The sequence below is a fragment of the Maylandia zebra genome, linkage group LG13 (assembly GCF_041146795.1).
Source record: "Maylandia zebra isolate NMK-2024a linkage group LG13, Mzebra_GT3a, whole genome shotgun sequence".
In the NCBI taxonomy this organism is placed as follows: domain Eukaryota; kingdom Metazoa; phylum Chordata; class Actinopteri; order Cichliformes; family Cichlidae; genus Maylandia; species Maylandia zebra.
In genome coordinates, this window is record NC_135179.1 from 18,387,394 (window position 1) to 18,414,851 (window position 27,458).

The following is a 27,458-nucleotide window of genomic DNA, read 5'->3' on the forward strand; positions in this document are numbered from 1 at the left end:
GTGCCAGTGTGTGATTAGATACACATCTTTTCAAGCAATCTGGAGCAAGCAGTGATCTTGGCAGATAATATTAGTTTTGCATAATTTTCTTTTTGCTAGAGCACTCCTGTCTTATTTTTGGATTCTGTTTCCATTCACAAGAGTTGCTTGCTGTTGTGTCTTTCTAAATATAATGTGTGTTTGCATTGCCTGTGTTTGATTTGAGGGAGTTTGCCAGGGAAGTCGTTCATTTCAGCACACTGCATTCATGGTGTCAAACAAAGTCTTTTTACTCCCTGTAGTTCTTCATTCTCTCATTTTTATCTAAAGAAAAACATTTTCAGTAGCACAAACATATAAGTCTTTATCATGCTACCACATTTTAGTCGCGTTTTTGAATTTTAAGCCAACCTTCTAAATAATTCACCTCAGGTAAGACCTTGGTGTGTCCATGACGTGGAAGAATTTTCTGTTTCTTGAAGGGAAAAATGCAGCAAGTGCCTAGATATGAAAACAGGGTACAGTATGACTGAACAGAAGTATTTCTGCATGCTAGCAGTTAAGAGTGAGTCATCTGTTTAAAAAAAACAAACTTTCCTGTAATATTCCCAGTGGAATCACTTTATCATTCAATGTAATGATCTAATACCCAATGACCATTTTTATCATCATTATTATTAATACTCCACGCTGTAGAAACAGGACTAAGATAAAGCGATTGTTGGGCATCCTGACTGGTCACAAACAGAAGCAGCAGCCAGGGCACTTTGTTTGAATTATTGATAACCAATGTAATTATTAATATAGCCCTAAAATAAAAGGGGGGCAAAAAAGGAAAAACTAACCCAAATAAACTGCTGATGCTTCAAAGTAACCTCCGTTTGCTTTCTGAACTGTGACTGAATCTGAAAGCAGATTATTCTGGATAAACAGAAATTCAGATTAGCATAACCACCAGTGACCGCATCCCGCAGGAGTCTCCAGCAGGAGCGCGCGCAGTCACGCACACACACGTGCACGCGGGCGACCGCTTACCGGCGGGCTGTAGTTGCGTTGTCCCAAACAGCACGCGCAAACGGTTGCCGTTTTCAGCACGGGACAGATCCCGCAACCCACTCACTGCAATATGGCGACAGAGGTAAGGAAATTCTTTACATTTTCTGTGAGTGCTTTATGAAAAAAGCTCCAAGATGTATTGTGCACCTCCCTTTGCTGTTTTTCTAAGAAATCCAGCTTGAGAATTGCCGTCTTGTAACTGAATGTCTTACCTATTGTGCCTCCGATTTCTGTGTCTTATCGTGGTTCGGGTGAACGCTGTTTTATTTCAATCAAATCAGCCGACTGGATCTTGAGAGCTGTGTGAATTTGAAGTCGTGTAACAGTATCCTTACGTCAGGACATTTTTTTTCCTTCCCCGGCTTCAATTTCTTCTACTTTAATCAGTGTTTAGAAGCTGTGACTAATATCGTCTGATAAACAAGTGTTTGTTTTCCTTTCCCCTTCCAACACAGATACTGCTTTCTCAGGCATTGCCTGATAAAAAACAGAAACCAGTATCACTCAGACAGCTCCAGTAGGCTCAAAGCGGAGGAGGCTGATGACAGTGGTAATGATGATGGAGCAGTCAGCACCATGGACAGGGACAGCCTAACCATGTCTTTGCCTTGGTCATACTTTTAAATCAGCTCGATAAATCTTTATCCCTGCCACACACTTAACTCTCCACTGTCCGATTTCCTTCACGCCCACAAAAAAACATGGAAATTATTTATTCAAGAAAATGCAGAGATCCCATAACTGTTAGTGTTATTGGTTAGTATCACAGAGCACAACTGCTGGATAACCAGCCAGCTGCGATGAATTATCAAACCCCAGCCTTGTGTGTCAATGATTATATGTTTGTACATCATGTAAAGATACATGGAAGTCAAAAATACATTAAACAGACACACTGTGCTGTGGGACAAATTAAAGTGTCATTTTCTCAGTACTCATGGATCAGACTAAACATATCCACAACCCAACTACATACTTGCAGTTTTGTGACTATATGTAGCACAGTTGTGATGCTATAACACTCAGAAAATCAGTCACAGAGGTACCTGCCAAAATACCCTAAAAGCCATCAGGCTGAGCAGCACGTCTTCCTCTCCGTCAGTTTGCATCACCATATTGGTGAAGACATTATCATAATCATGATCTCAGGAGACAGCACATTTGGTTATATTCATACAACAGTGTGTTTGCATGCGTGTGGCTGTACATACATGACCATCTAACTTATTTCTGAGTGAAGGTATAATTCTTAAATAGTGATTCTGCAGGTAAAGGTGCAGGGGATAAGAAGCTTGGCAAGATCGATGCATATATTTTTTTCGGAGCCTGCAAGACCCTGGCAGAGTGTCCCTGACTTCCTTTGGTGGTCTGCCAGTATCCCTGTCCAAGCCCCATCAATTACACACAGACACACACAGGCACACACATGCCTACACAGGAACACAACATGCACACGCACCCAAACACATGCAGTGTATGCACCTAGGACAGATTTAATGTCCAAAGCCCATCAATTATCCATGCCATATTTAATGCGAACAGGCTGCTGCAGTTTGTAACCATCGGTGATTTGAGTCTGAGATGAGCACCACAGTTTGCTTCCTATCCATCTGCCTCTCAGCCTGTCTCTACTTCCCTGTCACATATTATATTAGAACTCATTCTATGACATTTATTGTTTGCCAAGTCAGCAAACGACTGCATTAAGTGTTGAGTACACTCAGCTCATTCTGCAGACTGTTTATGCTGCATGGATGGACACTCTCTGGATCCATTAAGTCCACTACTGCCAGAGTTTCCTCGCAGACTGTAGGTTTGCTCCAGCTTGAGTATGACACTGTTAAGAAATAATGTGCAAAAGCACTGAAATCCCCACAGAGACCTGCACAGACTTAGCTCCCCACTGAGAAAAGGAAAAGAAAAAAGTCGTCCTTTTTCATGAAAATAATTTCTTCTATAAGCTTTGGTCCAACAGTTACTGTTCTTCGACCTAGATGTCATGACAGTCTCACAGTTTTGTCAACACTGTCAAAACATTATTGATTTATAGACCTCTGGATAACCCAGCTTGGCAGCAAGCATTAAAAACTCTGCTCTCAATGGCAGAGAATCACTTATATTATGAAGGGCTCAAAAGGGAGCTGAGTGTAACAAAACATGCTGAAAGGCTGCAGAAAACAAGAATGAAGTTTCTAAATCTGGGTGCATTTACTGTGCTGTAATCGTCTGTGTACCGTTTGCAATGCCTGCCCACTGGCAGCACTCACCCGTGCCGTCTGTATGTGCTCCCTGAGTCGGAGTGACTTAACTAGGAAACACGTCAGAGCAATGAGGCTCACAGATCTACAGATGCAAACTGCAGGAATTAAAGTGTGGGTTTGATTCAGCATGTAGGACTGAAAGAATATGACAGAGAAAAAATTATATTTTTCTCAGTCAACAGATTTCACTGATGCATTTTGCATTTGATTACATTTTTTTTTGTCTACTCAAATTGGCAGAGTATGCTCATAGGGTATGAAAATGCTCTTTTTTTGTTCATCGTATGAAAGTCCTTCAAGAAAATTATTCACAATAAAATTGTAATGAACTGCGTATAAGGGGACAGCAGTTTATTATTTAGTAATTTAGGATATGTCTGTCATTGCCATGCAGTAAAGATTATCTATGTGGTTTTTATTCATCCTTGTTTACTTGATGCAGTACCTTTCTATGCGCTTGTTACCTGGTGAGGCACGTTTTTCTGAAATCTAAACAGTGTGCAGGCAAAAAAATATTAAACATAACGTTAAAGATGGGTGGGTGGAACTAGAAGTCAGACAGCGTAGCACCATGCAGAACTTCTTAACAGAGGCCTGTGTGATCAGTATCACACTTTAACATTGGTGTCTGCTTCTGCACTATATTTAAATGCAGGAATAGACCAGATTTGAACCCTTGGCTCCCATAGAGGAAACACAAGCAGTCTACCAAGATAAACCTGTTTGTCTTCAAGGTATAAATATACAGAGATACTTCAGCATTTCATATCACCACCAGAAGACTAAGAAAGTTTTTTTGTGTTCGATAGCATACATGAAAAATAGCTGTTTCATCAACTGGAAGTAACTCTCGAGTGAGTATAAAACTGTCATAGATAACGAGTCAGACCCATCCACCCGGGTCCTACTGGTCCAGGTACTCTTACTTTTTTTTGGCTGCTGTCTTTAGGGGTCAACACAGTAACTTATGTGAGTAAGTCATCAGCCCTCATCTCACCCTACCCCTAGCATCCTCTTCTGTCACACTAACCCTCCTTCCCTGCATCCATGAATCTTCTCTGTGGTCTTTCCTCTGTATATATATATATATATTTTTGTGGGCGATCGTGGCTCAAGAGTTGGGAGTTCGCCTTGTAATCGGAAGATTGCCGGTTCGAGCCCCGGCTTGGACAGTCTCGGTCGTTGTGTCCTTGGGCAAGACACTTCACCCGTTGCCTACTGGTGGTGGTCAGAGGGCCTGGTGGCGCCTGTGTCCGGCAGCCTCGCCTCTGTCAGTGCACCCCAGGGCAGCTGTGGCTACAATGTAGCTTGCCATCGCCAGTGTGTGAATGTGTGTGTGAATGGGTGAATGACTGAATGTAGTGTGAAGCGCTTTGGGGTCCTATGGACTAGAAAAGCGCTATACAAATACAGGCCATTTACCATTTACCATATAAATACAGGCCATTTACCATTTACCATCTCGTCCTTGCCTCTCTAACCTTGTCTCCAAACTGCTCAGCCTGAACCATTCTTCTGATATACTCATTTCTAATCCTGTCTTAACGGTCACCCTGAAAATCTTAGCATTTTCAACTCTGACACCTCCAGCTTTGCCTCTTGTTATTTCGTTACTGATACTCAATTGAAACCATTCATAAAAGCAGATCTCACTACCATCTTTTAAATTTCCCCTCTCACTCTCCCTTCTGTCCTTTTATTAAAAATCACCCCTGATACTCATCTCCACCAGCAGACTTGGTCTAGTAAATGCAGGTCATGAAATATCATGAAATATGGCAATGAGTTTGACAAAGATGTTTTATTAGTCTGATTTCCCAGTTTGATGGCATAATTATGATTATTGATGTCACTCAGTCTAAAGGAGCTTTGGCAAGAAGACAGGTTAAAAGGTTAAATATGTAGCCTCTTATGAGACTGAATTTGAGAGTGTTTCTCCAGCTTTAATCTCATTGGCTTTAGTTGCATGGAGTGCAAGATTGGGATACTGTGAAGCCTCGTGTTTAGGCAAATCACAGGGAGGGAGACACCCGCCTTTCTTCTTTTAGTGTAAGTTATGTGTAGTACAGACATGTAAGGCAGAGGTCTGTTGGTCAGGACGGGGCCAACTGTCCTCAATTCTAAAAAGACATCTAACGTATGTACATGCATGCAGTGCATGTATGTATAGCATCACATTCACATGCACACGTTCATAAAAGACGGACCTGCGTGATGTTAATGAGTCTCTCTTGTGGCCAGCTGATTCTGACTTGGATAAATGATGCTCAGCTCTGTGCTGAAACTGTAAATTGCTTCTATTAATAGAAGGACTTGTTGTTCATCATGATAGCCTGAAGATAACACTAGAAAGAGTGAGGGCTCCGTGGTGGCGAGAGACAGGGAAAGCAAAAAAAACCCCCAAAACTGTGTGTGTGTTTTGGGGAGGGGGGTGTATTAAAAGCTCTGGCTGTGAGATGGATGACTGTGGCTGTTAGCAGACAAAAATAGCAGCTTGGATGCTATTCCTGCTCGTGAGTGATACACCATATATAGAGATGAAAGGCTGGCACTGTACTAAGTCTGGCTACTGCCAAAAAGATGCAGTGTTTTTAAAATAATTTAAACTTGATTATTTATCAGTAAATACTATACTTAAATACTAAGGTCTATAAGATAAGCTCTCTTGCTTGATGTATTTCAGCTCCTCAACAGTTTGTCTTCGTCATTTTTTTATGATCCAATGATCCAAACTGCAGACGTGGAAACATCCTGATATAATATCAGTAGAATGTGCTTTTTCCCTGCTGACTGAACATGTCCACAAGGCAGCATCTGTTGCTCCAAAATCTCAATATATTATTTAGCATTCATAGTGTGTACAGATGTGCAAGTTATCCTGGCCATGTGAACTAATGCACTATGCCATCATTAAGGGAGGCTTTTTGAAGTCTGCCCCTATAACAGGCTGGAGGGCCCTTTCCTTCTTAACTCTGAGGATTCACCTTCATTTATTTTAAATTATCAGAGGCTTAGGCAAGACAGTAGTGTTTCCTGGATATTGTTCATATATTTCCTGTTCTTGGTTACATGTGTTTTTACTTGACTTTGTGGATGCACTGACATGGTTCTAAGACGTGTTCATGAGCCACGTAATTACAACACCAGCATGTAATTAAAAATGACTGTTTTAATTAGGTGTAGTTCCAGCTACTCAGTATTGTCTGTGACATTTTGCTTGATTTATAATTCACCACATTACTGACCACAGATAATGAAATCCATGAATTCTTTCTTGCAGTTTCATGCTAAAAAGTGCTATTGTTAAATTGTAACTAATCTAACTATTTCCATCTGCTGCCTTTCATTTCTGGCAAAGATTTTTAGCATGACATATCTTTTCAGTCTTTTGTGGCCTCCATTTAAACTTTTGTTAATTTTTTAGACTTTTTAAAACCCTGTTTCATTAAATATGTTCTCTTTCTACTATTTACAAATAACTGCAAGGTTGAAATGATCTGCAAATTGAATTCTGTATCCCAAATTTTTGGAAAGTCTTTCTCTGCCTCTTGCATGTACAAGCATGTACTTGGATAATATTAAATAGGTCACAGTGACCCTGCTGTAACTGGCCAAGCCTTTAAAAAAAGAAAAAACTTAACAGCTGCACAAATGTTTAGCTTATCATGTGAACCATAGTGTTTTTATAAAATGATTTCAGGTTCTGTCTGAAGTGAACACAACCTCATATTTCCCACCTTATTTTCTCTCCTTCTCCCTGCCTTCTCCTCTTCCTGCATACTTTTACCGTATCCCTTATTACCGTCCTCTTGAGGACAGTAATTTAGATCAGCAGGGGATAAGTTTACAGTGCCCCACTTGCTTGTTGCTGTATGCTTTTAATGTAAATGACTGGGTGTAAAACACACTGTTCACCAACAAAGTGCTGTAAAGACCAGTCTTTTAATGTTCCAACATCAATTTTGATGTTGGAAGACAGCAATGAGAGTGCCAGCTACTTTAAGTCAAAGATGTTGGTGCATTAACATCGCATCAGTTCTTGAGTTTCAAACTTAAACTTAAATTTTATTGTGCAGCAAAAGCCTTTTTACACTTTCATTTCTGCAGTCCTGTGAAAAACTAAGAACATTCCATGATTCAACAGCTTGTAACGCCACCTTTAGCAGCAAGAACTTGAAGTATTTTGTCTTTTTCTTTTGTGTGACTTTATCAGTTTCTCACATCATAGGAGAGGCATTCTGGCTCACAGTGTTGCTTCATTTCACTGAGGTTTGCATGTATTCACTTATACACAGCTCTCATAAGGTCCCACTACAGCATTTAATTCAGATTGTGGTCTGGACTTCATCTGGACCATTGCAACATCTTGATTCGTTTCTGTTTCAGCCATTGCTGCTGTGCTTGGGATTACTTTTCTGTTGCACGACCCAATTTGGGCCAAGCTTTAGCTATCAGACAGATGGCCTCACATTTAACTAATGCTTTGGTAAACAAGGAGATCAGAGGACAGAGGAGGAGATCCTGTTGCTACAAATCAAGCTCAAATCATCAACCCTACACCACCGTGCTTTACAGTTGGTATGAGATGTTTGTGCAGATACGCTGTTTGTGCTTTTGCTGTCATCTAACCTCCAAAGGACATTGTTCCAGATGTCTTGTGGTTCGTTCAGATGCAATTTGGCAAACCTAAGCTGCACAGCCATGTTCGTTTTAGAGGGAGGAGTCCTCTTCTTGGCAACCTTTCCAAACAAACCAGTCTGGGTTATAGCTCTCTCTCTCTCTTCTCTCTCTCTCTCTCTCTCTCTCTCTCTCTCTCTCTCTCTCTCTCTACATATATATATATATATATATATATATATATATATATATATATATATATATATATATATATATTTATATATATCATTATAGCCATGGAGTGCTGCATGAATTGAAATGTATTCTTGACCACAAAATTAATTTTTCTGTTTTTTTCTTCTGTTTTGTATCTTCTTAGTTCCACAACCTTCAGGAGCTCCGGCACAGTCCATCGCTGGTCACCAAGGTGTTTATACAGAGAGACTACAGTGAAGGAACTGTGTGCCGATTCCAGGCCAAGTTTCCCTCAGAGCTTGACAACAGGGTGAGTCCAAACAAACTCAAATACCTAGACAAAGGCAATATAACCCCCCACTTCATATAACTCTAATTTGACTGATACAGAAAGATTGATGGCCCGTACAGTAGCCTTGTCTATTAAGCTAAACTCACAGATAGATGCAGATACACTTAAAACAACACTTGTGCATATGGGATGCTTCTTAAACCAGGAAACGTCTAATTCCTGTAATGCTGGTCCTCAAAAGCAAAAAGCTAATATTTGAAATGCACACATTATGCATAATAATTACAAGGGCATCATCCACAAATGGATGCAAATGTCTGTTGTATAAGTAATATATATGTTTCTCCCCATCTAACATCTCCTGAATGTATGCATGTGTGAACAGTTAAAGCAAAAGTAGATGCCTTTAGTTAAAGACTGTGTGAGAGAATGTGCTATTTATTTAAAGAGCAATTTTACTTTCTTTACCTTGCTTTAATTAGTGAATGGTGTTATGTAGGAGTATTATTGCATATTTGTCTAGCAATTTGCATATGAAGCAGACAATCCACACAAAGAGCAGAGCAAGAAAACATCAGTTGTCATCGATTTACTGCAAATGTTCTCTGTCAGATGGAAAAAATAGATTGCTGTCGTAGTTGTAAGTAATTGTTCATCAGGTTTTCCATATTCTGTAATCAAAGTTGTTGTTGTTTTAATTCCTTGAAAAAATTGTATTTTGGGTTGAGTAGAATACAGGCAGCATATTTGGCAGGCTAACAGAACATATTTCACTTGTGCCATTCTTACAACCGCTGTTGGTCTTGTTTGTTTTTGTTTATAAGTAGATTGAACGAACTTTACTTGAGGAGACAGTGAAGACCCTTAACTCTTATTATGCTGAGGCTGAAAAAATTGGAGGTCAGTCGTACCTGGAAGGATGTCTGGCTTGTGCAACAGCTTATATCATCTTCCTCTGCATGGAAACGCGATATGAAAAGGTAAGAAGTCTGTGTACACAAAATATTACATTTTGGGTGGAAATACTGTATAATTACAACTTTTTTTAACTTGTCATGTTTTTGTTTCAGTTTGCTGCTTTTTATAGAGGTTGTAGCTTTAAAATGAGTTAAAATTAGCCTTTTAAATATAAAAATACAATTATTATTCCATTAACCGTCTTTAAGATCTGCTGTAGGTAAAACAACAGACTTTTGCTGTAAATACAACTATTCTTTCAGTTTACTGCACACTTCGATTCAGCCACCATCTATTCCTCAGGCTCACTTTATGAGCTTTTTTTATGTTTTGTATGGAGTTCAGTGAGCATCTTCTATACTGTCTCCCTTTTCAAACCTGAAACCACATCTTGAACTAGAATGTGTCTTTAAATTGCAGCACAAGACAACCTGTATTGCACTCTCTTCTCTGGGTATTGCACAGGCATAGCGAAAACGCCATGCAAACCCAAACACAGTTCACAAGTGATAGCACATTATTCATGCTGCACGTATCCCACATGCCTTGGTAGGAGACTGAGGAACCTGGAAAAAAAAACAGCAAAAGATGCACACAAATGCCTCAGTGGACAGAGCCCAGAATCTCAGAATGTGAGATGAAGGTGAACCTTTTAATGCGCAGTGATGAACTCCACTTACAGAAGTGTTATTTTCTCCCCTATGTGTCAATTTCTATTGAATTCAACTCTTTCCCACTCAAAAAAACATTAAGCCTCATCCGGCTCTTTAAGAAGAGAACACACAGTTCTAGGAGATGCAATCTCTCTCTCTGTCTGTCCACCAGAGTTTAAAACTCACTCTAAAGGCCACACAAGTGTGCCGCTGGATAAGGCATGGCACGCCAGCTGACGCTTACCTAAAGTGCAACCAAGATGCCCATCTTGACAAAGGGCAGGTGGTTAAAGCTCCGCATGGCTGTGTAGCTGCTTGTTAGTCACTGAAATGGAACAGGAACACACGCACACATAACACAATCGCATAGGCAGACACAGCGAGCGTGATTAATCCTCTTGTGATTTTGTGTGTACCTGCCGCCGTTTTAGATAGAACTGGAGCTGCATGAAGTTTTCAGCATTCCTCTCTGTTCTGATCTCTGTCATCTCCCTTGTCTTGTTGCATTTTGTAAACATTTCTTCATCAAAGGACTACAGAGGTACTAGGAGCTTGACCAAGAAGTACAAAAGGACTTATTGCTGAGTTGAAGCCATGCAGAAATTGCCTAGTCTGAGGCTCTTTTCATCTCCCTGTCAGCTGGGTGCTGCCCCATTAAGATCCTGAGATTCTATCAGTTTCTCAGGAGAGTTGTTTATTTGCTTGCTTAACTCAGCCATCTTGGCTGAACAACATTATGACTGATGATGATAAAGTGAACCCACCCAAGTTGATGCTGCATGTTCATGTGCGTCCGAGTCCCACAACACAGCGCTCGCAGATCAGGGTGCAGATTCACTGGAGTCCCTTGATGCTTACATCTCACACCATCAAAGGACACTGATTGCTCCCAGCATGTCAGAACAGATACATGTGCTTAAAAACATTCACAAGACTTCCCTCACGCACACTTTGTGCCCTCCATCTTCTACTTTTCTTCTCGTATTATTGACAAGAATGTAGCTGAACATACAGTATGGGTTTCTAAAGGACACGTGTACACACGCATAAAATCCTTTATATTGCATTTGGTAGCATAAGCAGGGGATTGTGCGTATGCTGTCACAAACACAAAGCTTTTCCCAGAAGGGCTGTCACACACACATGCCAGTACAACACAGGCACAGCTTGGATACTTGACTGTCATATTGTTACACCGAAGAGGATTGAGCTGCCCCGAGAGCTCGCTAGCAAGTGAAAGGATTGGCCTTTTCCCTGAACCACAGTAAACTGATTAGTCAGGGCTCCTCTGTGTGTCTCTCTGCCACTTTACCGCGATGCTTGATTCTCTTGGAGTTTGTAGCAAAGGAAATGGTTTGTGTTGCGTTAAGAAATGTGTGGATATCTTATAAGTCAAATATTGATTGCTTTGTGCTCAGCGCTATTTCACATGGATCTCACTGATTTAAAGAACAGCGGGGCAAAACCGCTGAATTTCGATGGCTTCAGTTCAATGTCTTTTCACTGAGAAACGCAATGTCCTAATGTTTTCCAGACATTTTATTGCAAAAGTATCTTTTTCCAATGGGAGACAAAAAATATTTCTTCTGTTGTTTAGTCTCCACTAACAAGGGTCACTGTATAAGCAGCTGGGCCTGCAGCTGTACGAGGCCTTTGACATACTAGAGGAGCACAGTGCTCAGTGAACTGCTTAGTGTTGTTTTAATCACTCTAGGCTGTGTGCTGCAATGACCTTTAGCTAACTCACAAAAAAGGATGTGAATTTGTCATGTTCAATAGAACCATTTTCACACTTACTGCAGCTCGGAAACTTTGAAGTCATTACGCAGCAGAGCTGTACTTAGGAATGCAAATGTATGAATCAGCGGCGCTGGACATGAGAGAGTCTGCACCCTGCCAAATATTATAAAATCTGTGCAATGCCCTTGTTAAAACAGGGCAGGTAGTAGTTGGAAGAAGTCACAGCAAGCAAATGCTTCTCCTGTCTCCTCCTCAGACCTGAGGAAATGTACAGCATCTCTAGAAAATCATAAAGAATTTAAATAAGCTCTCTTTAATAGAGTTGTACATATTGGTTAACATGTGTAGCGGCAGCAGCTCTGTGGGTGCAAATGAGGCACAGAGGAACACGGCGCTGGCCGACATGACACTGGCAGAGTTTAGGCGAGCCGTGGTACATCAGCATGATTTGTTCCCATGGAGGCATAGCTAAGGCTGAATAAGCTGTTTTAATAAACCCACTTTAGCTAATAGCTGCCTGTTTGGCATTACTGGCCATCAGTCTGCAGACATTTGGTTGCTATCAGCAGCATCGCTGGAACAACATTCAGTTCTTAGGTTTCGTAGACACTATTTAAATCTCCAGATAAAACGGTTTGTGTGCAGTTGCAATGAATGAGAGAATGTATACAGACATGCTTGTTTGAATCTGTGTGCCAAAGCATGGCCTGAACCGCACAGATTCACTCCACTGCTGCTCTGTGGTTTTCGCACAGTTGCTGCAATGCTCACTTGCAAAACCGAGAAAAACGTCCACTGCCAGTGCAATCTAAATAAACTGTCCACTTCATATTTTAGAGCCTTGACAGTTAACCAAGGCATGACATTTAGCCTTAAAGAGAGCCATCTTTTGAATTAGGAACTCAAGCTTCCAAATGGAAAAGTTCAAAAGGAGAAAAGCTCATACTCATCATTTTTAGTAATTCAATTCATGCAGCCCTGCTTGACAAGAGTGGCTTGGAAGTATGCAGAAAAAATAGCTGCTATACCTGTATGGAACGCCAGGACTGCCATAATGAATTAATTAAATACACCATTAAATAATTAATAAAATGTGTCAATAATTAATTAAAATTGGAATTAATTAATTAAATAAATAGTTATGACACATGTAATTAATTAATTATTGACACATTTAATTAATTATTTATGTATTTCACATTTTAATTAATTATTGACACATTTAATTAATTATTTATGTATTTCACATTTTAATTAATTATTGACACATTTAATTAATTATTGACACATTTAATTAATTATTTAATGATATATTTATTTATTTCATTTTGGCAGTCCTGACGCCTGGCTCTCGTCATGAAATAATTTTATCTGTCAGCCTCACCCATCAAACTCAGGGGGCGGGGTTAACGCTGCCCATGCAGCTTCTCTAACATTTGATTGGTTGCCGTGCAAAGTAAGTCAAAACAGGTCGATCCTAGATAATCGATTGCTCGTGTAGACTTGGGGCAGCCAGTTATCCCAGAATGCAGATCAAATCACAAGCAGCAATGGTGGTGGTGTAGTTTTAAAATACCCCGTTTTTCTGTCACCAGCTACACTTTTAACAGTGTTTTAGCCGCGAATGTCGCGCCATATGTCTGGTCAGGTTGTCAACATAGAACATGCTTGCAAAAGTGCTCAGATGTTTTCAGAGATTTCACTAGCTCTGCTAACAGTTAGCATGCAGAGCGCACCGAGGGGGTACATTAACCGGTTTGTTTACATATTCCACTCTCCGTGTTCCACATGTTGCATTCGCAGATTCTCATTTTCACCGAACGATCGTCTCTTTCCGCCTGGTCTTGTGTCTCTGTGCTTCTGTAACATAAAGAACGAGCTGACATTTTTCTCACGAAACCAGCGATCAGCTCAGCAGACCCTCAGTTTACCTGCATGCATCCTCCTCCTCATCTGTCAGCTGTTTAACACCTGCTGCTAATTCAAGAAACACGCCTAGTTACCTGGTGATAGTCACAGTTTAACTGGGCAGCCGGTGCTCGATATAACGCAATGTCAGCGCATTTTTCTGCACAAGATAAGTAAATATAGTATTTTCCCCGAGCGCAGAGCTGCTGGAGCTTGTTTCCTTACAGAGCACTTTATAGGCGAACCAGCTTTATCAGCGGCTGATGTCCAATCACCGGCACACAGCTTTGAAACCTCAGCTGAGTTTTAGCTCTCAGTGGTTAAACGCTGGACTTCATTCACTCAGGTTCTGTCTGTCGGGTCACGTTTACTTCGCTGTTTTATTTACAACTGAGCAAATCGGTTTGGCTGAGGTTAAAGTTACGTTTCATAACTGCATAGTTTCACAGACGTTTAATGGTTCACTGGCACATGTGTTAGACTGAACTATCATCTAAATATCATCTGTTTTTTAATAGTTATTCAACTGTATTCTAAGCACCAGCTGTCTGTTAGAATGTGATTTTTTCTCTCTCTCTGTTGGCAGAGGTATAAAAATGCGCAGGAAAATCTGACGTGCATGGCGAACTTCACCGACGATATTTAGGGAGGAATAAACACACATCAAACATAAATGAACCATTTGCCTGTCTTCATAATTGAGAGCATTTTCTCTTCTTATGTCAACTCTCTCTCTCTCTCTCTCTCTTTTTTTTTTTTTTTTTTGCTTTTTCGGTCATGTTATGTTTACCTGTCAAAGGCTTGTTACAAACTATGAAACACATTGTGCAGACTTCTGGATGTTAGAAGAAAACTAATACTGCTCATGAATGAGACTAAAGGCAGGAAGGTGTCCTTTAAAACTAAACATGTTAATAGGACCTCCCTGTTTATATCATAGTTTATGATATAGCACGTGTATTTCAGTAATAGCCTGCTGAGGCCACTATACGTGCTGGCCTCATATCAAATGTGAAGGCAGACTGAGTCTATGTTTGACGTTTGTTTATATCTAATCTTCCTTTTCAAACATTTAAACAGCAGCGAGTCTGCAGCTGAGGGAATACAAATTCAAATTGTCGGAACAGGTTTGCTCGTTTCTTGGATTCATTTGGTGATTTATTAAATGTATAACTGTTATTCTAATCTGCTGCTGAGTCTCTTACACTTTTCTTTATGCTGTATATTTTCACGTCTCTGGAATAGTTGGCAGTTAGATAGTCAGCTGGGAAACTTTGTGTTAACTCATGGAGCTGAGGATATCGTGGATATGCTGACCTCGCTGCGTGGTGTACAGAGCGAGGTCAGCATGATTAATATTCACAATAAAAATATTAGCCGAACATCATGAAGTCTGTGTGTGTTTCATAGTGTCGAACAACCTTTGTACAGTTAAAGCCAGCAGTTACTACATGACGGAAACACCAACGTTATCTCTTTTATGTGTTTATACAGGTCACGCTGATTACTGAACAAAAACCCAAAGATCAGATGTTAAACAGATTTATTTGCTCTCTCTCCTCCTTAAACATGTTTTTAATGTTAGTTATAATTCAGAATTGGCGACTGAAACACGTAGGACACATAAGAACATCAGGAAATAAAACACCGATAAATATAACCTCAGTAAAAGAAGTCAGCGGGGGTTACTACAGCTGTGTACCGGGGCCTGCGCTTTGTCGGTGGGATTGCTTGCGAGGCGAGCGGGTCTATCCCACGCTTTGCCGTGAGACTGGGACGACATCTCCGAAATCATCGAAACACTTTTGCAAAGAGGCTGTATCTTGACAAACCGACCAGACACATGAAGATTAAACCACTACATTCTCGGCTAAAAAAATATTAAAACGGTATTTGGTAACACACAAACAGGGTTTTTCAAAGCTCAGTTCTGTTAGCTTCCACATGCCGGTTGTTGTGTGCTAGAAACAATGGCCACCAGGCCAAAGCAATGGTTTTGACTCGATCAGCGTTAACCCCGCCCCCTGAGTTTGATGGGTGAGGCTGACAGATAAAATTATTTCATGATGAGAGCCAGGCGTCAGGACTGCCAAAATGAAATAAATAAATATATCATTAAATAATTAATTAAATGTGTCAATAATTAATTAAATGTGTCAATAATTAATTAAAATGTGAAATACATAAATAATTAATTAAATATGTCAATAATTAATTAATTAAATGTGTCAATAATTAATTAAAACGTGAAATACATAAATAATTAATTAAATGTGTCAATAATTAATTAATTACATATATCATAACTATTTATTTAATTAATTAATTCCAATTTTAATTAATTATTGCCACATTTAATTAATTATTTAATTAATTCATTATGGCAGTCCTGGCGTTCCATATACTTGGAGCATAATGGAATTACTTTAAGTTTGGATTTTAATGCGCAGGAAAAATAAAGCCGGGCAATGATTTGACAGAGCTGGTATCATATGCCGCATGCTAAGTATGCGCAGAAGGACTGCAAATTAGTTTCTTTCATTTACATATTTTCCAGAGGTTAAAGTAACTTGGGCCAATTTAACCTCTTTTAGATACTGTGTGTAACACAGAACGCATCCTGAAAAAGTAGTCGGCAGGTACTGAATCTCAGTTCGCTCTTATTATTTTTTTATGGGAGCCTGATTGTCCTGCTTGGGTTTTCATTTTACCTCCAACATTTCTAATCAAATCTGGATTACCTCCAGAGGTACTTGTTCTAATACCTCTCTGCCCCCCTTGTTTTATTCCAGGTGCTGAGGAAGATATCAGGTTTCATCCAGGAGCAGAATGAGAAGATCTACGCTCCTCGAGGTCTGCTGCTCACAGACCCCATAGAGAGAGGAATGAGGGTTGTATCCTCCTCCCATATGTTACTGTAATCTCTGTGCAACAAATAGATAGTGGATAAAGGCCCAGACAGGACAGCTCAACATTTATAAGACAGTTTAAAGATGGCGTGGAAAGACATTGGTTAGAATTATTGAAACTGGTGGAAACATCTGGATTTGATACAGCAAATGGATGAAAAAAACTTCTTCATAAATTACCATCAGGATGCCCATGAACAAGACACTTAAAGTCCAGCTGCTGCAGAGTAGCTGTTCACTGGCCAACTATTTTTTATCGTGAGTAAATCTTAAAAAAGCTCTGAAAAAAACAGAAAGTTCTGTGCTTTGATATGGAAATATGCAAAAAATAAAAAATAAATAATATTAATGTGGTCAATCGGAAGTAAGGTTTTATATCAAGGCCTTTTTAATGATTTCCAAGTTTTCATGTGGCTGTTCTTTTATAGATGAATTGCTACATTTTCAGGAGTGGACAGCACTATATCTCCTATTGACAGCTGGACTGATACCAGCACAGACACATGGAGAGAGTGAATGTGTCCAATAGACCATCACACAGTCCTGGCTCACACTGGCCAAAAGAAAAAAAATGGGCTGCAGGTCAACCCATTACCAACTCTTAAAAAACTGAGTGGTTATGCAGAGAACGAATGGTTGAAATTAAAAGGTGATATTAATAAATGAAGCAGACAGTCTCAAAGGAGAGAAAACAATGGAAGCAAAGAAACCAGAGACATACAGAGAAAGTTATTATCAATAAAAAAAGAAGAGGCCTACAAAGAAAGTAATACATAAACAAACAAAGGGGGAGACGCAGACAAGAGGAATTCTGGAAGGAGAAACCCAGAAGGAAGAAATTCATGGCAGACTATTGTTATGTTGTTTTTTTAATAAGCTCAGGTTTCCTTGATGCAGAAGGAATTTTTCAAGAGACTCTGATGTGAGTTCATATGGTTCAGAAGCTGTCCTCCTATTGGGGGCTCAGCTTCCTCACCTTCATGTAGCTACAAACACAAGTAAACATAATATAGACATGTGCCAGAGACAGGCCACCATTAAAATCCACTGACTACGTTAAAGAGCAGAGCCCATAGGCTCGACTCTCTCAGACCTTTTCAATAGAATAGTAGAAGCCTTCACAAGTAATTAAGTTTAGCCTCGTGAACATTTTATTAACAGTAAAATCAACATATGATGATAGTAGAGTAGCGCTGTCCAGTAAGACCATTGCCAAGGTTTATGAATGTAAGCAGAGAGTTCAGATAACTTTGATTCATACATTTCTGGACAGTGACACGCTTTTTGTCGCTACGCCACCACAGTGGATTTTAAGTAAACCAACGAGATGTGATCAGGGAACAGAGTTTCTGCTTTAACTAAAAAGCATTAATCCAAAATTATTTTTTAATCATTGAGGAATTAAAAGCAATTTTTAAACATTGTCTCCCATTCTCCGTGGCTCAAAAGGAATTTCACTATTTCCTGACAAGCAGTTCGACAGCCAGATGTTCCCTTGTTATTTTATGACAATCTAAGCAGATAAAAAATCTGGTGTTGAACTTGCGTTTGGTAGCCATTCGCTGGAACTCGCTGATGTGCAAAGAGCTGCAAGTTTATGCAAGAGAAGGAAGCTCTTATTTAGATGAAAAAGAGAGAAAGCAAAATTTCTTCTTTAAAAGTAGGAATCCACTGGCCAGCACAGTAACAGGAGAAGGCCACAGAAGGCTACTAAATTATAAGATTGCAGAGTTCTTTCCACAATTAAGAAAAACAATTTCTTTGCATATAATCAAGTCAAGGAGACCCTGGAGGAGTCTGCAAACAAGAGAACCCTTCATGAATGGAAATACAGAGGATTTAGAACAAACCACTGGTTACACTGAAGAACAGTAAGGTCAGATTAGGCTTGCCCAAATAGTTGAAATACCTTACTGAGGTTTCTAAAACTGTATTGCTTTAAATTCTCATGGAATTTGTCGACAACGCACAGTGATCCTTGACATTCATCAAATTTTCAGCTTGAGATCAGCGTGTTTGAAGACCGGGGCTCGGGCGGCTCCAGTCCCAGCAGCACCATGTCGTCGGGCAGCAGCGCTCGGTGACTGGAGGGGCAGCACCAGGCTTACGGATACCACCACAGGGGCAGCGGCACACTTACCAACATCCGCATGCTGAAACATGAGAGCACCAGGTTCTAGGACGAGTGGAAAGAAAAAGGCGAGGAGGTGATTCACAACATTCATGCTCTCTCTGCTGGGGCCGACAATGTATCACCTCCAGAAGAAGAGCTGGCTTAAAAACACACCCTGGATACAAAACAGAATAAACACAAGTGCAACAGAACCCACACATACTCTAATCGTTAGACACAGCAACCAGTGTTTCTGTGAAGAAATATCCTACACTCTCCAAGAGCTATCAAACTAAAATACTCATTGATTGTTTTTGCTCTAATTTTTTTCCATTCACATTTTCTCTCATTCCATCACATCTGCTACTATGAGTCACACCATCTCTGCATTGTAGCTGATTCTCCAGACTTTCACTTCCTTAGACTAAATTTCAGTGCGGGACTTTTTCAAGGAGAGGTCACTTTGCCTGTCTGTTTACGCACTGACATTGCAATCTTAGGTTTTATGCAACATCTCTGAAATCTGAAAGGAAGGAAACGGCCACCTTACTGGGAGACTCGTAGCTGTCTGTTCTTGCTAAATGACTGCATTCATCTCAGGTGGTTTAGGTCAAGCTGCTTTGAATCCTGGCAAATTAGGCCAGCTGTGGGACTGCTTGGTTCTCTGCTCCGTTCACATACACTTGTCTTCAATATCAAAAGGCTAACAGAGAGCACCTTAAATTATTTATTCTTCTCATTCACGACAGTGGATACAAGTGATCCACATCACAGCTGTAGGTCACGCTCAAACACACTCTGTTTCTCACTTTCTTTCTCTCGCTTCCTGCATATTCACATACTTGCACATAGAAATGCACACAGCCATGTCATTTACTGCACTCGAAAAAACACATATCAGCGAGGGGGAGTGCACACGTGCATATACACAAATACACACCTGTAGATTGTGGCCAGGCATCCCTGCATGCAAGCAGATTCTGGTAGACTTGGAGTTGGAGTCGACCTACGCCTCAGCTCATTTAGAAAACAAGCAAACCTCAGGCCCTTGAAGGCTGTGCCATCTATTCCAGCTTAGCAGAGATCATTAAGAAAATATCAAACATCAAGGAGCAGTCAGTACCTTCAAGAAGCCACAGAGTCAGTCTGACATGTTTGGTTCAGAAGAAGAAGAAATCGAAAGACATCGGTCTTTTATCTCTACACCTATTCCACGCATGAAACAGCGTGGATGTTATTGGCAAATGCATATTTATATGTGAGTATAGATGTGTGCAAGAGGGCCAGCCACACAAAGTTCAATACCTAAACCCACACAAAAGCAAGGATTTAACTGTCTATTGACTTTAACTGATATATACCGCAATATGTTGATGCAGAATAAAGAATCTTTCATTTTGTAAGATAAAGAATAAGTTGTAGATCCTTTTAGATGAAAAAAAAAAACATTATGTTTGATCACAAAATATCCATCTATCATCTATCACATATATCTAACTACTTATTCACAATATCACACTACAGTACAATACAATACAGTACAGTACATAAAAACTATTTCTCCTTTGGGAAATGAAACACTGTATGACTAATATGTATGTGTGTGTATATGTGGAGGCTGTTAAGATTATATGATGCAGCGAGCGTGCTGATTACCAACAGACAGCAACAATGCCCACACATCTTCCAACAAAAGACAAGGCCTTTCAGAAAAGTTTGTCTTGACCATGGTTCATTTTCATTTTTTATTTCTTGTTACCATAGTGTTGGTCTTCATCTTTTACCGTCTTCAGTCTTTTTCTTTATAAACACATACATGTCTCCTAATAAACCATGAGAGTGTAGGTTTTGATTATTCTTTAACACAGTGGGCTAGAAGCAAACTGCTCTGCAGAGAGCCCTTGCATGAAAATAGCCTTGTGCACTTTTACCAGAGCCATGTCGAGTTAAACTACTCACTGGACAGTCATTGCAGAAACGATTACATGTTGGCTTCATTCCAGTAAGTAGTTTAATTTCAACATAACATTTTATTAACTAGTTGATTGAGATTTTTACCACAGCAGTTGAGTTCAGTTGTGCTTGTGTTAAGCCTCCTGTGCTTTTTGATGCCTTCATGTTTCATCCCGGTGGAATGGATATCCAGCCTGGGGCTGATGGACTGACCGACTTTAAAATGACTCAGCACTGCCAATAAGCAGATAAAGGAGCTCATTAGACAATGTATAAAGAAAAAAAAGAGCGTGCAACAGAGTGTAAATGAACTGTACAGGAGATGAATTGTAGTGTACATGCTTGTCAATGTTTACCCACACAAACAAGTGGATGGGGATTGCCATGAAGCCGTTTTCTTCCCCCCCAAAATCACTGATGTCCAGTATCAATACATGTTTTCACAATCTGTCTACATCTGGGTATGAAGTGGACGATCATATTGTCTGTACAGCATGAGCTGCTGTATAGTATCATATGTAACAAGTCTTAACAATGTAGCTTATGATATTGTTGGTAATTATAACAATATTGTCACTTTGTGTAGGAGGTATAGAAAAGGGTGGTGTTAAAGATCCTCAGGGGAAATGTGCAAAATACATAGGCTAAGGTTCTTGGAGAAATATTGTTGATGTGTGGGATTACAGACTAGTGATGGGCGTAATGACTCTTTTTTAGGGGAATACAATTTGTCAGTTCACAGAAAGGTAGCCTGACAAAGTGTCCATTCACCCTCTGATTCCCAGTTCTGTCATTCTGTTTGCTGTTTCTCAACTCCCAGTAGAACTTCAGTGCCATATGCTCTCATTTAGTCTTTGGCAGTGCATTCATGTGAAAAAGAAAGTACACACTCTTTCACATGTCAGGATATAATGGAAAGTTTTATCTTTAGCAGGTCTTAAAATAAACAAAATACAACCTCAGATCAACAGAAATACATGAGATACTTTGCAGTGTTATCGTTTATTAACAGAAACGAATCCTTAATGCAGACTGTGTAAAAAACACACTGCTTGCATAGAATTTAGAGAATTCAGATCCAGGCGCTGCTAATCAAATGTACATGATTAATGGATCATCAGTGAGTGTGAGCAGCAGATGCTTTGGTAATTTGATGGTCTGAAGCATTCAGGTATGTGTTAATGCAATGCCAAGAAGGAAAGACATCAGCAATGATCTTAAAGAAGTAATTGCTGCTGCCAATCAATGTGGGAAGCATTATAAGGCCATTATCAAACTATTTCAAGTCCACCACACTACTAGATTTTTCACAAGCAGAAAGCATTAAAGACTGCGTCCAGTCTTTTCAGGATTGGAGATCCCAGCAAATCTACTCCAAACTCAGAGAAACTACAGAAAACCAAAGAGTTACACCGTGGACACTACAGCCATCAGTTAGCAGGTTATATGTTAAAGTTCAGGAGAGCAAAATTAGACAAAGGCTGAACAAATATGACTTATTTAGAAAGGTTTCCAGGAGAAACACTCTTCTCTCTAAAATTAATTTGCATGGCTTAGGCTTGCAAAGCTGGATCTGAACAAAGACTTCCGGAACAATGTCCTTTGGATACATGACACCAAAGAGGAACACTTCATGCTAATACAGTGGAGGAGCTTGTAGCTCCTTGCATGAGCTTGACAATGAACTCTTCTGTATATCAAAAATATTTTAGATTCAAATGTTGGACAGGCTGTCTGGTGGACATCTAAAGCTTGTTCAAATCTGATTCCCACTACAGCTCGTTGCAACAGAATGGCTGAAAAAGAAAAGAATGCAGGTGTTGCAATGATTCGGTCCAAGTCTAGACTTTAACCCAATTGACATTATTAAGAGAGCTCATCTCAGTCAAATGAAGCAATGTGAAAGCAATGTGTTTAAATAAAAAAAAGTCACAGTGTAATATGTCATGTGTTGTTGTAAGGTTGTATTTATATAATTTTAAAACCTGGTAAGGAACAGATGTTTTTTTTTTAATTTTATCATAATATGTAAAACATAGGAATCAGCACAAATAGCTTGGAGATGCTGGTTTATAGCTTTACTGATCCTCCAGCAGTTGGTCCACTGTCACAATATGACTTTGAATGAACAGCTTCAAGAAATGTCAGATTTCCATCAAGTAACATGTTCCCCGCAAGATGAATCGTAATAACTTTTTGATAAATGAACTTTTTATTTAGCACCATCATCGGGTTTCAATTTGTTCATGAGAAAACACTAACAGAAATCCCATCAACATCATCTCTTCTTTGAGATTAGTGTAAATTACTAGATGTTACTATGGTAAGAATTTTACCTACTAAAAATTAAGCGCTGCCATTGTGGGAATGTTACCATGCTAACAATTAGTTTAACCAATTAAGTGCTGCTAAGCACAGCCCCACAAAGCAGCTAGCATGGATGTAGGCTTTTGGTTTTGTTTTAAGTGTGTCAGCATGTGGGTATGTGTGTTGGTGTAGACTGATCAAAAGTATTGCATTTATTTTCAAGAAGAAGCACTGTGTGCTATTTTATACTTAATGTAGCTTGTCCTTTCAGGAATGACTGATTCATGAAGACTGGCAGGGGAGTAAAGATTATGATAAAGCATTAAATATATTATTGTAAAAAGATGTCCATTGAGATACAAATAAATGATCACAGGCGAGAGTAGCCTTCACTTTGGATACTTGAGCCTCAGTCAAGCTACTTATCAAGATAACCTCAGAAAAACAGCCATCTAATGATGTACAGTTCATTTCAGTATGTAAATTCTACCATGATATGTATTTATCTTGTACTGTATGTGGGACTGCAGCTAGTTCATTTAGATACACGGGCTCATCGGCAAGAAGTAACATATGTGTATTATGCTGTTACAAGTGAGAGATTACTCAATAGTGCAATATGATGTCTTCCTAAAAATATAAAAGACAATAATGATGTGTAGAGTCTGGCACCAGCATCTTTGACTTGCTTTGAGTTGAGTTGTTTTGCTTCAGGGCGAATAAAACCGCATTGATGTTTAATACTGCATGATGTGTGTGTAAACAAAGCGAGACGACAAGAAGTGAAGTCCCTGATCCACAAAGTCTCCAGCGGTGCTGCTGCGAAAGAGGAATTTATATCTTATCTTGATGCTAATTGTGTGTTTACATTAGCTTATTTACATACTAATTAAAATGGATTTATGTACTTTTTACATGTATATTTTTTTTCCAAAGCTGATTATTATTCAAAGCCTGCTGAGTGAAGTTTTAACTGTCTCCAAGAGATGAATAAAATATCTGATGAAGCTGATAAAAAGAACGTTGCCTTTGACTCCAGGCTGCTGTTTGTAGCTACAGTTCATGTTGTTTATAAGCTCAGTCTGTGCTGTGTCTTTGCTTGTTCGTGATATATGATCTCTCGCTGTCTCTCTTGTAAGCATTGCTGAGAATAGCAACAGGAAGAACTTGAGTTGGTATAGGATGCTCTTTGAGTTTGGAGCAGTGGTCTTGAAATTTGTTTTATGTGTTTCTCTAAATGTCCGTGCATTTGTTTTGACTGAATAACAGAATGGAAAGTAAGTTTTAATACAAAAAGTAGTTACCAAATCTCAATCTGACCTTTGGGATGTGAGCAACAAACTGTGCGATGCTATCCTGACCAACATGTTAACAGAACCTTGTTGAATCCATGCCATGAACATAGAAGGCCCAGTGCAAGCAAGGTGTGCCTAATAAAGTGTCCAGTGAGTGTATATGTATATTGACTTTTTCTGTCTCCCATGCAGTGCAGAGTGGGCAGTGAACAGAAAGCTGTAGGCAGCATAAAGTTCAAAACTGAACCATGAAGGTTAATCTGACACTGAATATTCAGCTGGTAGGCTGTTTTGTTCACATACCACCCAAACCATAACCGAACCATTGTTTGCATAAAGTTGACAATTTCTATAAACATTAGTCTTTATTTAGCCAAAGAATTGTTTGATGGATGCGTGACTAATGCAAAATTGTCCGTAACTAATCGACCCTTCTTCATTACAACAGTTCAGTAACAGAACAATGAAACATTGAAACATCTGCAACCATCTAACAATGAAACATTAAAAGTTTGTTGCTTACCAAAAATGTCATGGTTTTCTTAAAATTGGTATTAATTTATGAAGAATTGTAACATCAGTTATCAACTAAACAGCTTGATTTCAAATTTTCTTCCTAACTCTCTCCCCTATAAAGACGGCATTTGACAACCTTCCCAGCACCATTAATCATGAGCTTTGACACCGCAGTATGTATCAATAAATATGTGGTTTGATGACCATTTAAATAGTTTTATGGGTTTTTCCAAGGGTAGCTGCACAGTTCAGATGCACACCCAGTCATTTTGTTCAGTAAGACAGAAACCATCAAAGGGTTGTTCCTTGTAAGCTTTCAAAGTGCAAAGAGTTACCCATTTATATTTTCAGGAAAATGTGCGGTGCTTCATCATAAATAAGTAAAATGATTCCTGTGCACATCCAGTTTTCAAAGTTTTCAACGATCTAATGAATATTATTTTCTTTCATCTTTTTTTTTTTGGTGCGCACAGCTTTTTGTATTAGTGTCTATTTGTAAGCATGATTCTGTGTGTATGTGTGTGTGTATAAGAGGTGTACAGTAGATCCATCATAGCCTGCTCATAAGGCCATAAATGAGCGATAACATCCTGATTGACACTGAGGCTTAGTTAAAATCTCAGGAGTGTAGACAGAAGGAGGAGCGGCGAGAGTGGACTGATATTTTCTCAAAGACAGCAGAGGAGTGAAGAAACATCTCAACACCTGCGGGCAAAGGTCAGCCTCACACTACCGAAGCGCAAGCAACTCTTTCCTTCAGCACAGATCCCCCTTTTTCATCAAACTTTTGCTGGAAGGTTTTAGCTAAGTTTCTTTTCTCTTTCCAAGTTTAAACATTTTTTATTCTTCGGCTGCACAACGCTGTCTTTCTGTTTTATTCCTTCTACCCCCCTCCTGCTCATTCCTTGTTCTCCTTTTTTTAAAAAGGGGGGGAGGGGGTCTGCTTAATCTTTTCCACTATTTCTTTTCTGTCTTAGTCACAGATGGGGAGAATGGAAAGTCGCTTTCCGGTATTGATTGGTTAAAATGTTTATTCCCGCAAATGACAGAAAATCTATATCCTGTGTTTCAGGCATATTTTGACTGGCACCAGTGCCTGGCAAACGGAGTGCACCGGTTACAGTGAAGTTTACAATTGTGTGCTTGCATGTAATGCATGTAATGCGTTATATGTGGAACCCCTCGAGAGAGAGAGTCTTGGCCTCAGAGAAAAGTCCTGCCTGTAGTGACATTAAAGGATATTCACGCCTATTTTCTGCTCTTGACATTGGTTTGGGACCGGATTACAAACAAATACACGTTCATTTCAGTTCAATCACAAAAACTGGCATAACAACAGGAACTCAGTTAGGTAAATTAACCCTGGCAGTCCATCCCAAACATCCAACTGTTGGCTGGCGCCCTGGGGCCTTCCAAACATTTATCCGCATCTGTCCAAATTTCAGGATCACGGTGACTTGCTATTCTGAATGAAAACTCTGTGATGCAATGCACAGAAAGACCCAGTGCCCAGTCTTCCTTTCAAAACTCAGACATTTTGTACACACAGTCCCATCCACGAGGACTCTCTCAGCTTATTGTTTGAACGCCGGATGTTGTAACTGATTTTTAACATTTGTTTTGAGATTCCGGTATGAAAACCGCAGCCCTTCAGGAGCTCTTTGAAGAGTGGAAAGAGGTAAAACACAGTGGAAATGGCAGGATTTGTCTCTGTGTGTTTGGCCACACTTGATTTGCTGTGTACTCTTTAAAGTCGATTTTTCTGTTTTTTTTCCCTCACCATACTGCTGCCCCGCCTGTTGGCTTTGGCACCAATATCCGCTCGGTTTATTTAACCTCAGTGTGACTGACAGCTCTTGTGTTGTGTTTGCTGCTGGGCCTCCCCCAAGCACAGCCCAGAATGCTACATAAAAACACAATGTGAGAGTGGAAATGTGTGGTTCCAGTTAAAAATGTCACTTAGGATCACATTGTTTAATTGTGAGACAGCGCTTATTACGAGCACTCCTCCTTAGATCTACCGCTAAAGGAAAATAAATGTTCCCGTGTCAGTCCCTGCCCTCCTAATAGCTTTTAAATGAGTCAGGGATGAGATCCCGCCGAGCGCAGAGTTGAAACACAGATAATCGCTGAAAGAAGGAGAGCTGTGAAACACTGCATCTGTTTTCAGCAAACTCAAGGCCAAAAGCAATGATGAGAAAATACACAGAGAAATCGCATGATCGGTGTTGTGAGTTCAAAGCCCTCCAGGGGTCATTTAGTAGACAAATGATTAGGCTAGGAGAAACAAACAGGTAAGTAAACGGTGCAATGCCTGAAGAAGTTTTGTTTCCTTACAGTACACCAGGACTGACCGATGTGCTCCATCTCTAGCCTGTGCTGACGATTATTTTTGTTAGTTTGGACCTTTGATGAGTATTAATTACTAAGAATTGCCATTTAACTGATCTGGAGAAACACTCTAATGTTCAGCAGTATGAGAAGTTTGAGGTAAAAAAAAAAAAAACAATCACCTTATGCTACAGTCACACTAGGGAAAACAGTGATTGCAGAAAATGCAAGAACAAGAACAAAATTACTATGACCGTGTGAAAAAAAAACTTGCCTTCTTGTTACCTTTGAAATAGTTACTTCGAAGATGGGGACCAGTTGCTGTCCTCAAAGTGACTTTGGTGCATCAGGACAGCAGCACAGCCAGAGTCAGCCT

At 39.7% G+C, this 27,458-nt stretch overlaps 1 protein-coding gene across 1 annotated transcript; it reads left to right on the top strand.

Annotated features, from left to right (window-relative positions):
• The first annotated feature begins 1,006 nt into the window (after positions 1-1,006).
• Positions 1,007-24,380, top strand: golga7bb (golgin A7 family, member Bb). Its single transcript, XM_004555804.3, has 5 exons — positions 1,007-1,117; positions 8,293-8,418; positions 9,228-9,380; positions 16,451-16,552; positions 18,568-24,380. The coding sequence occupies exons 1-5, from the start codon at positions 1,106-1,108 to the stop codon at positions 18,649-18,651; spliced, it is 477 nt and encodes a 158-aa protein (XP_004555861.1). The 5' UTR covers positions 1,007-1,105; the 3' UTR covers positions 18,652-24,380.
• The last annotated feature ends 3,078 nt before the right edge of the window (positions 24,381-27,458 follow it).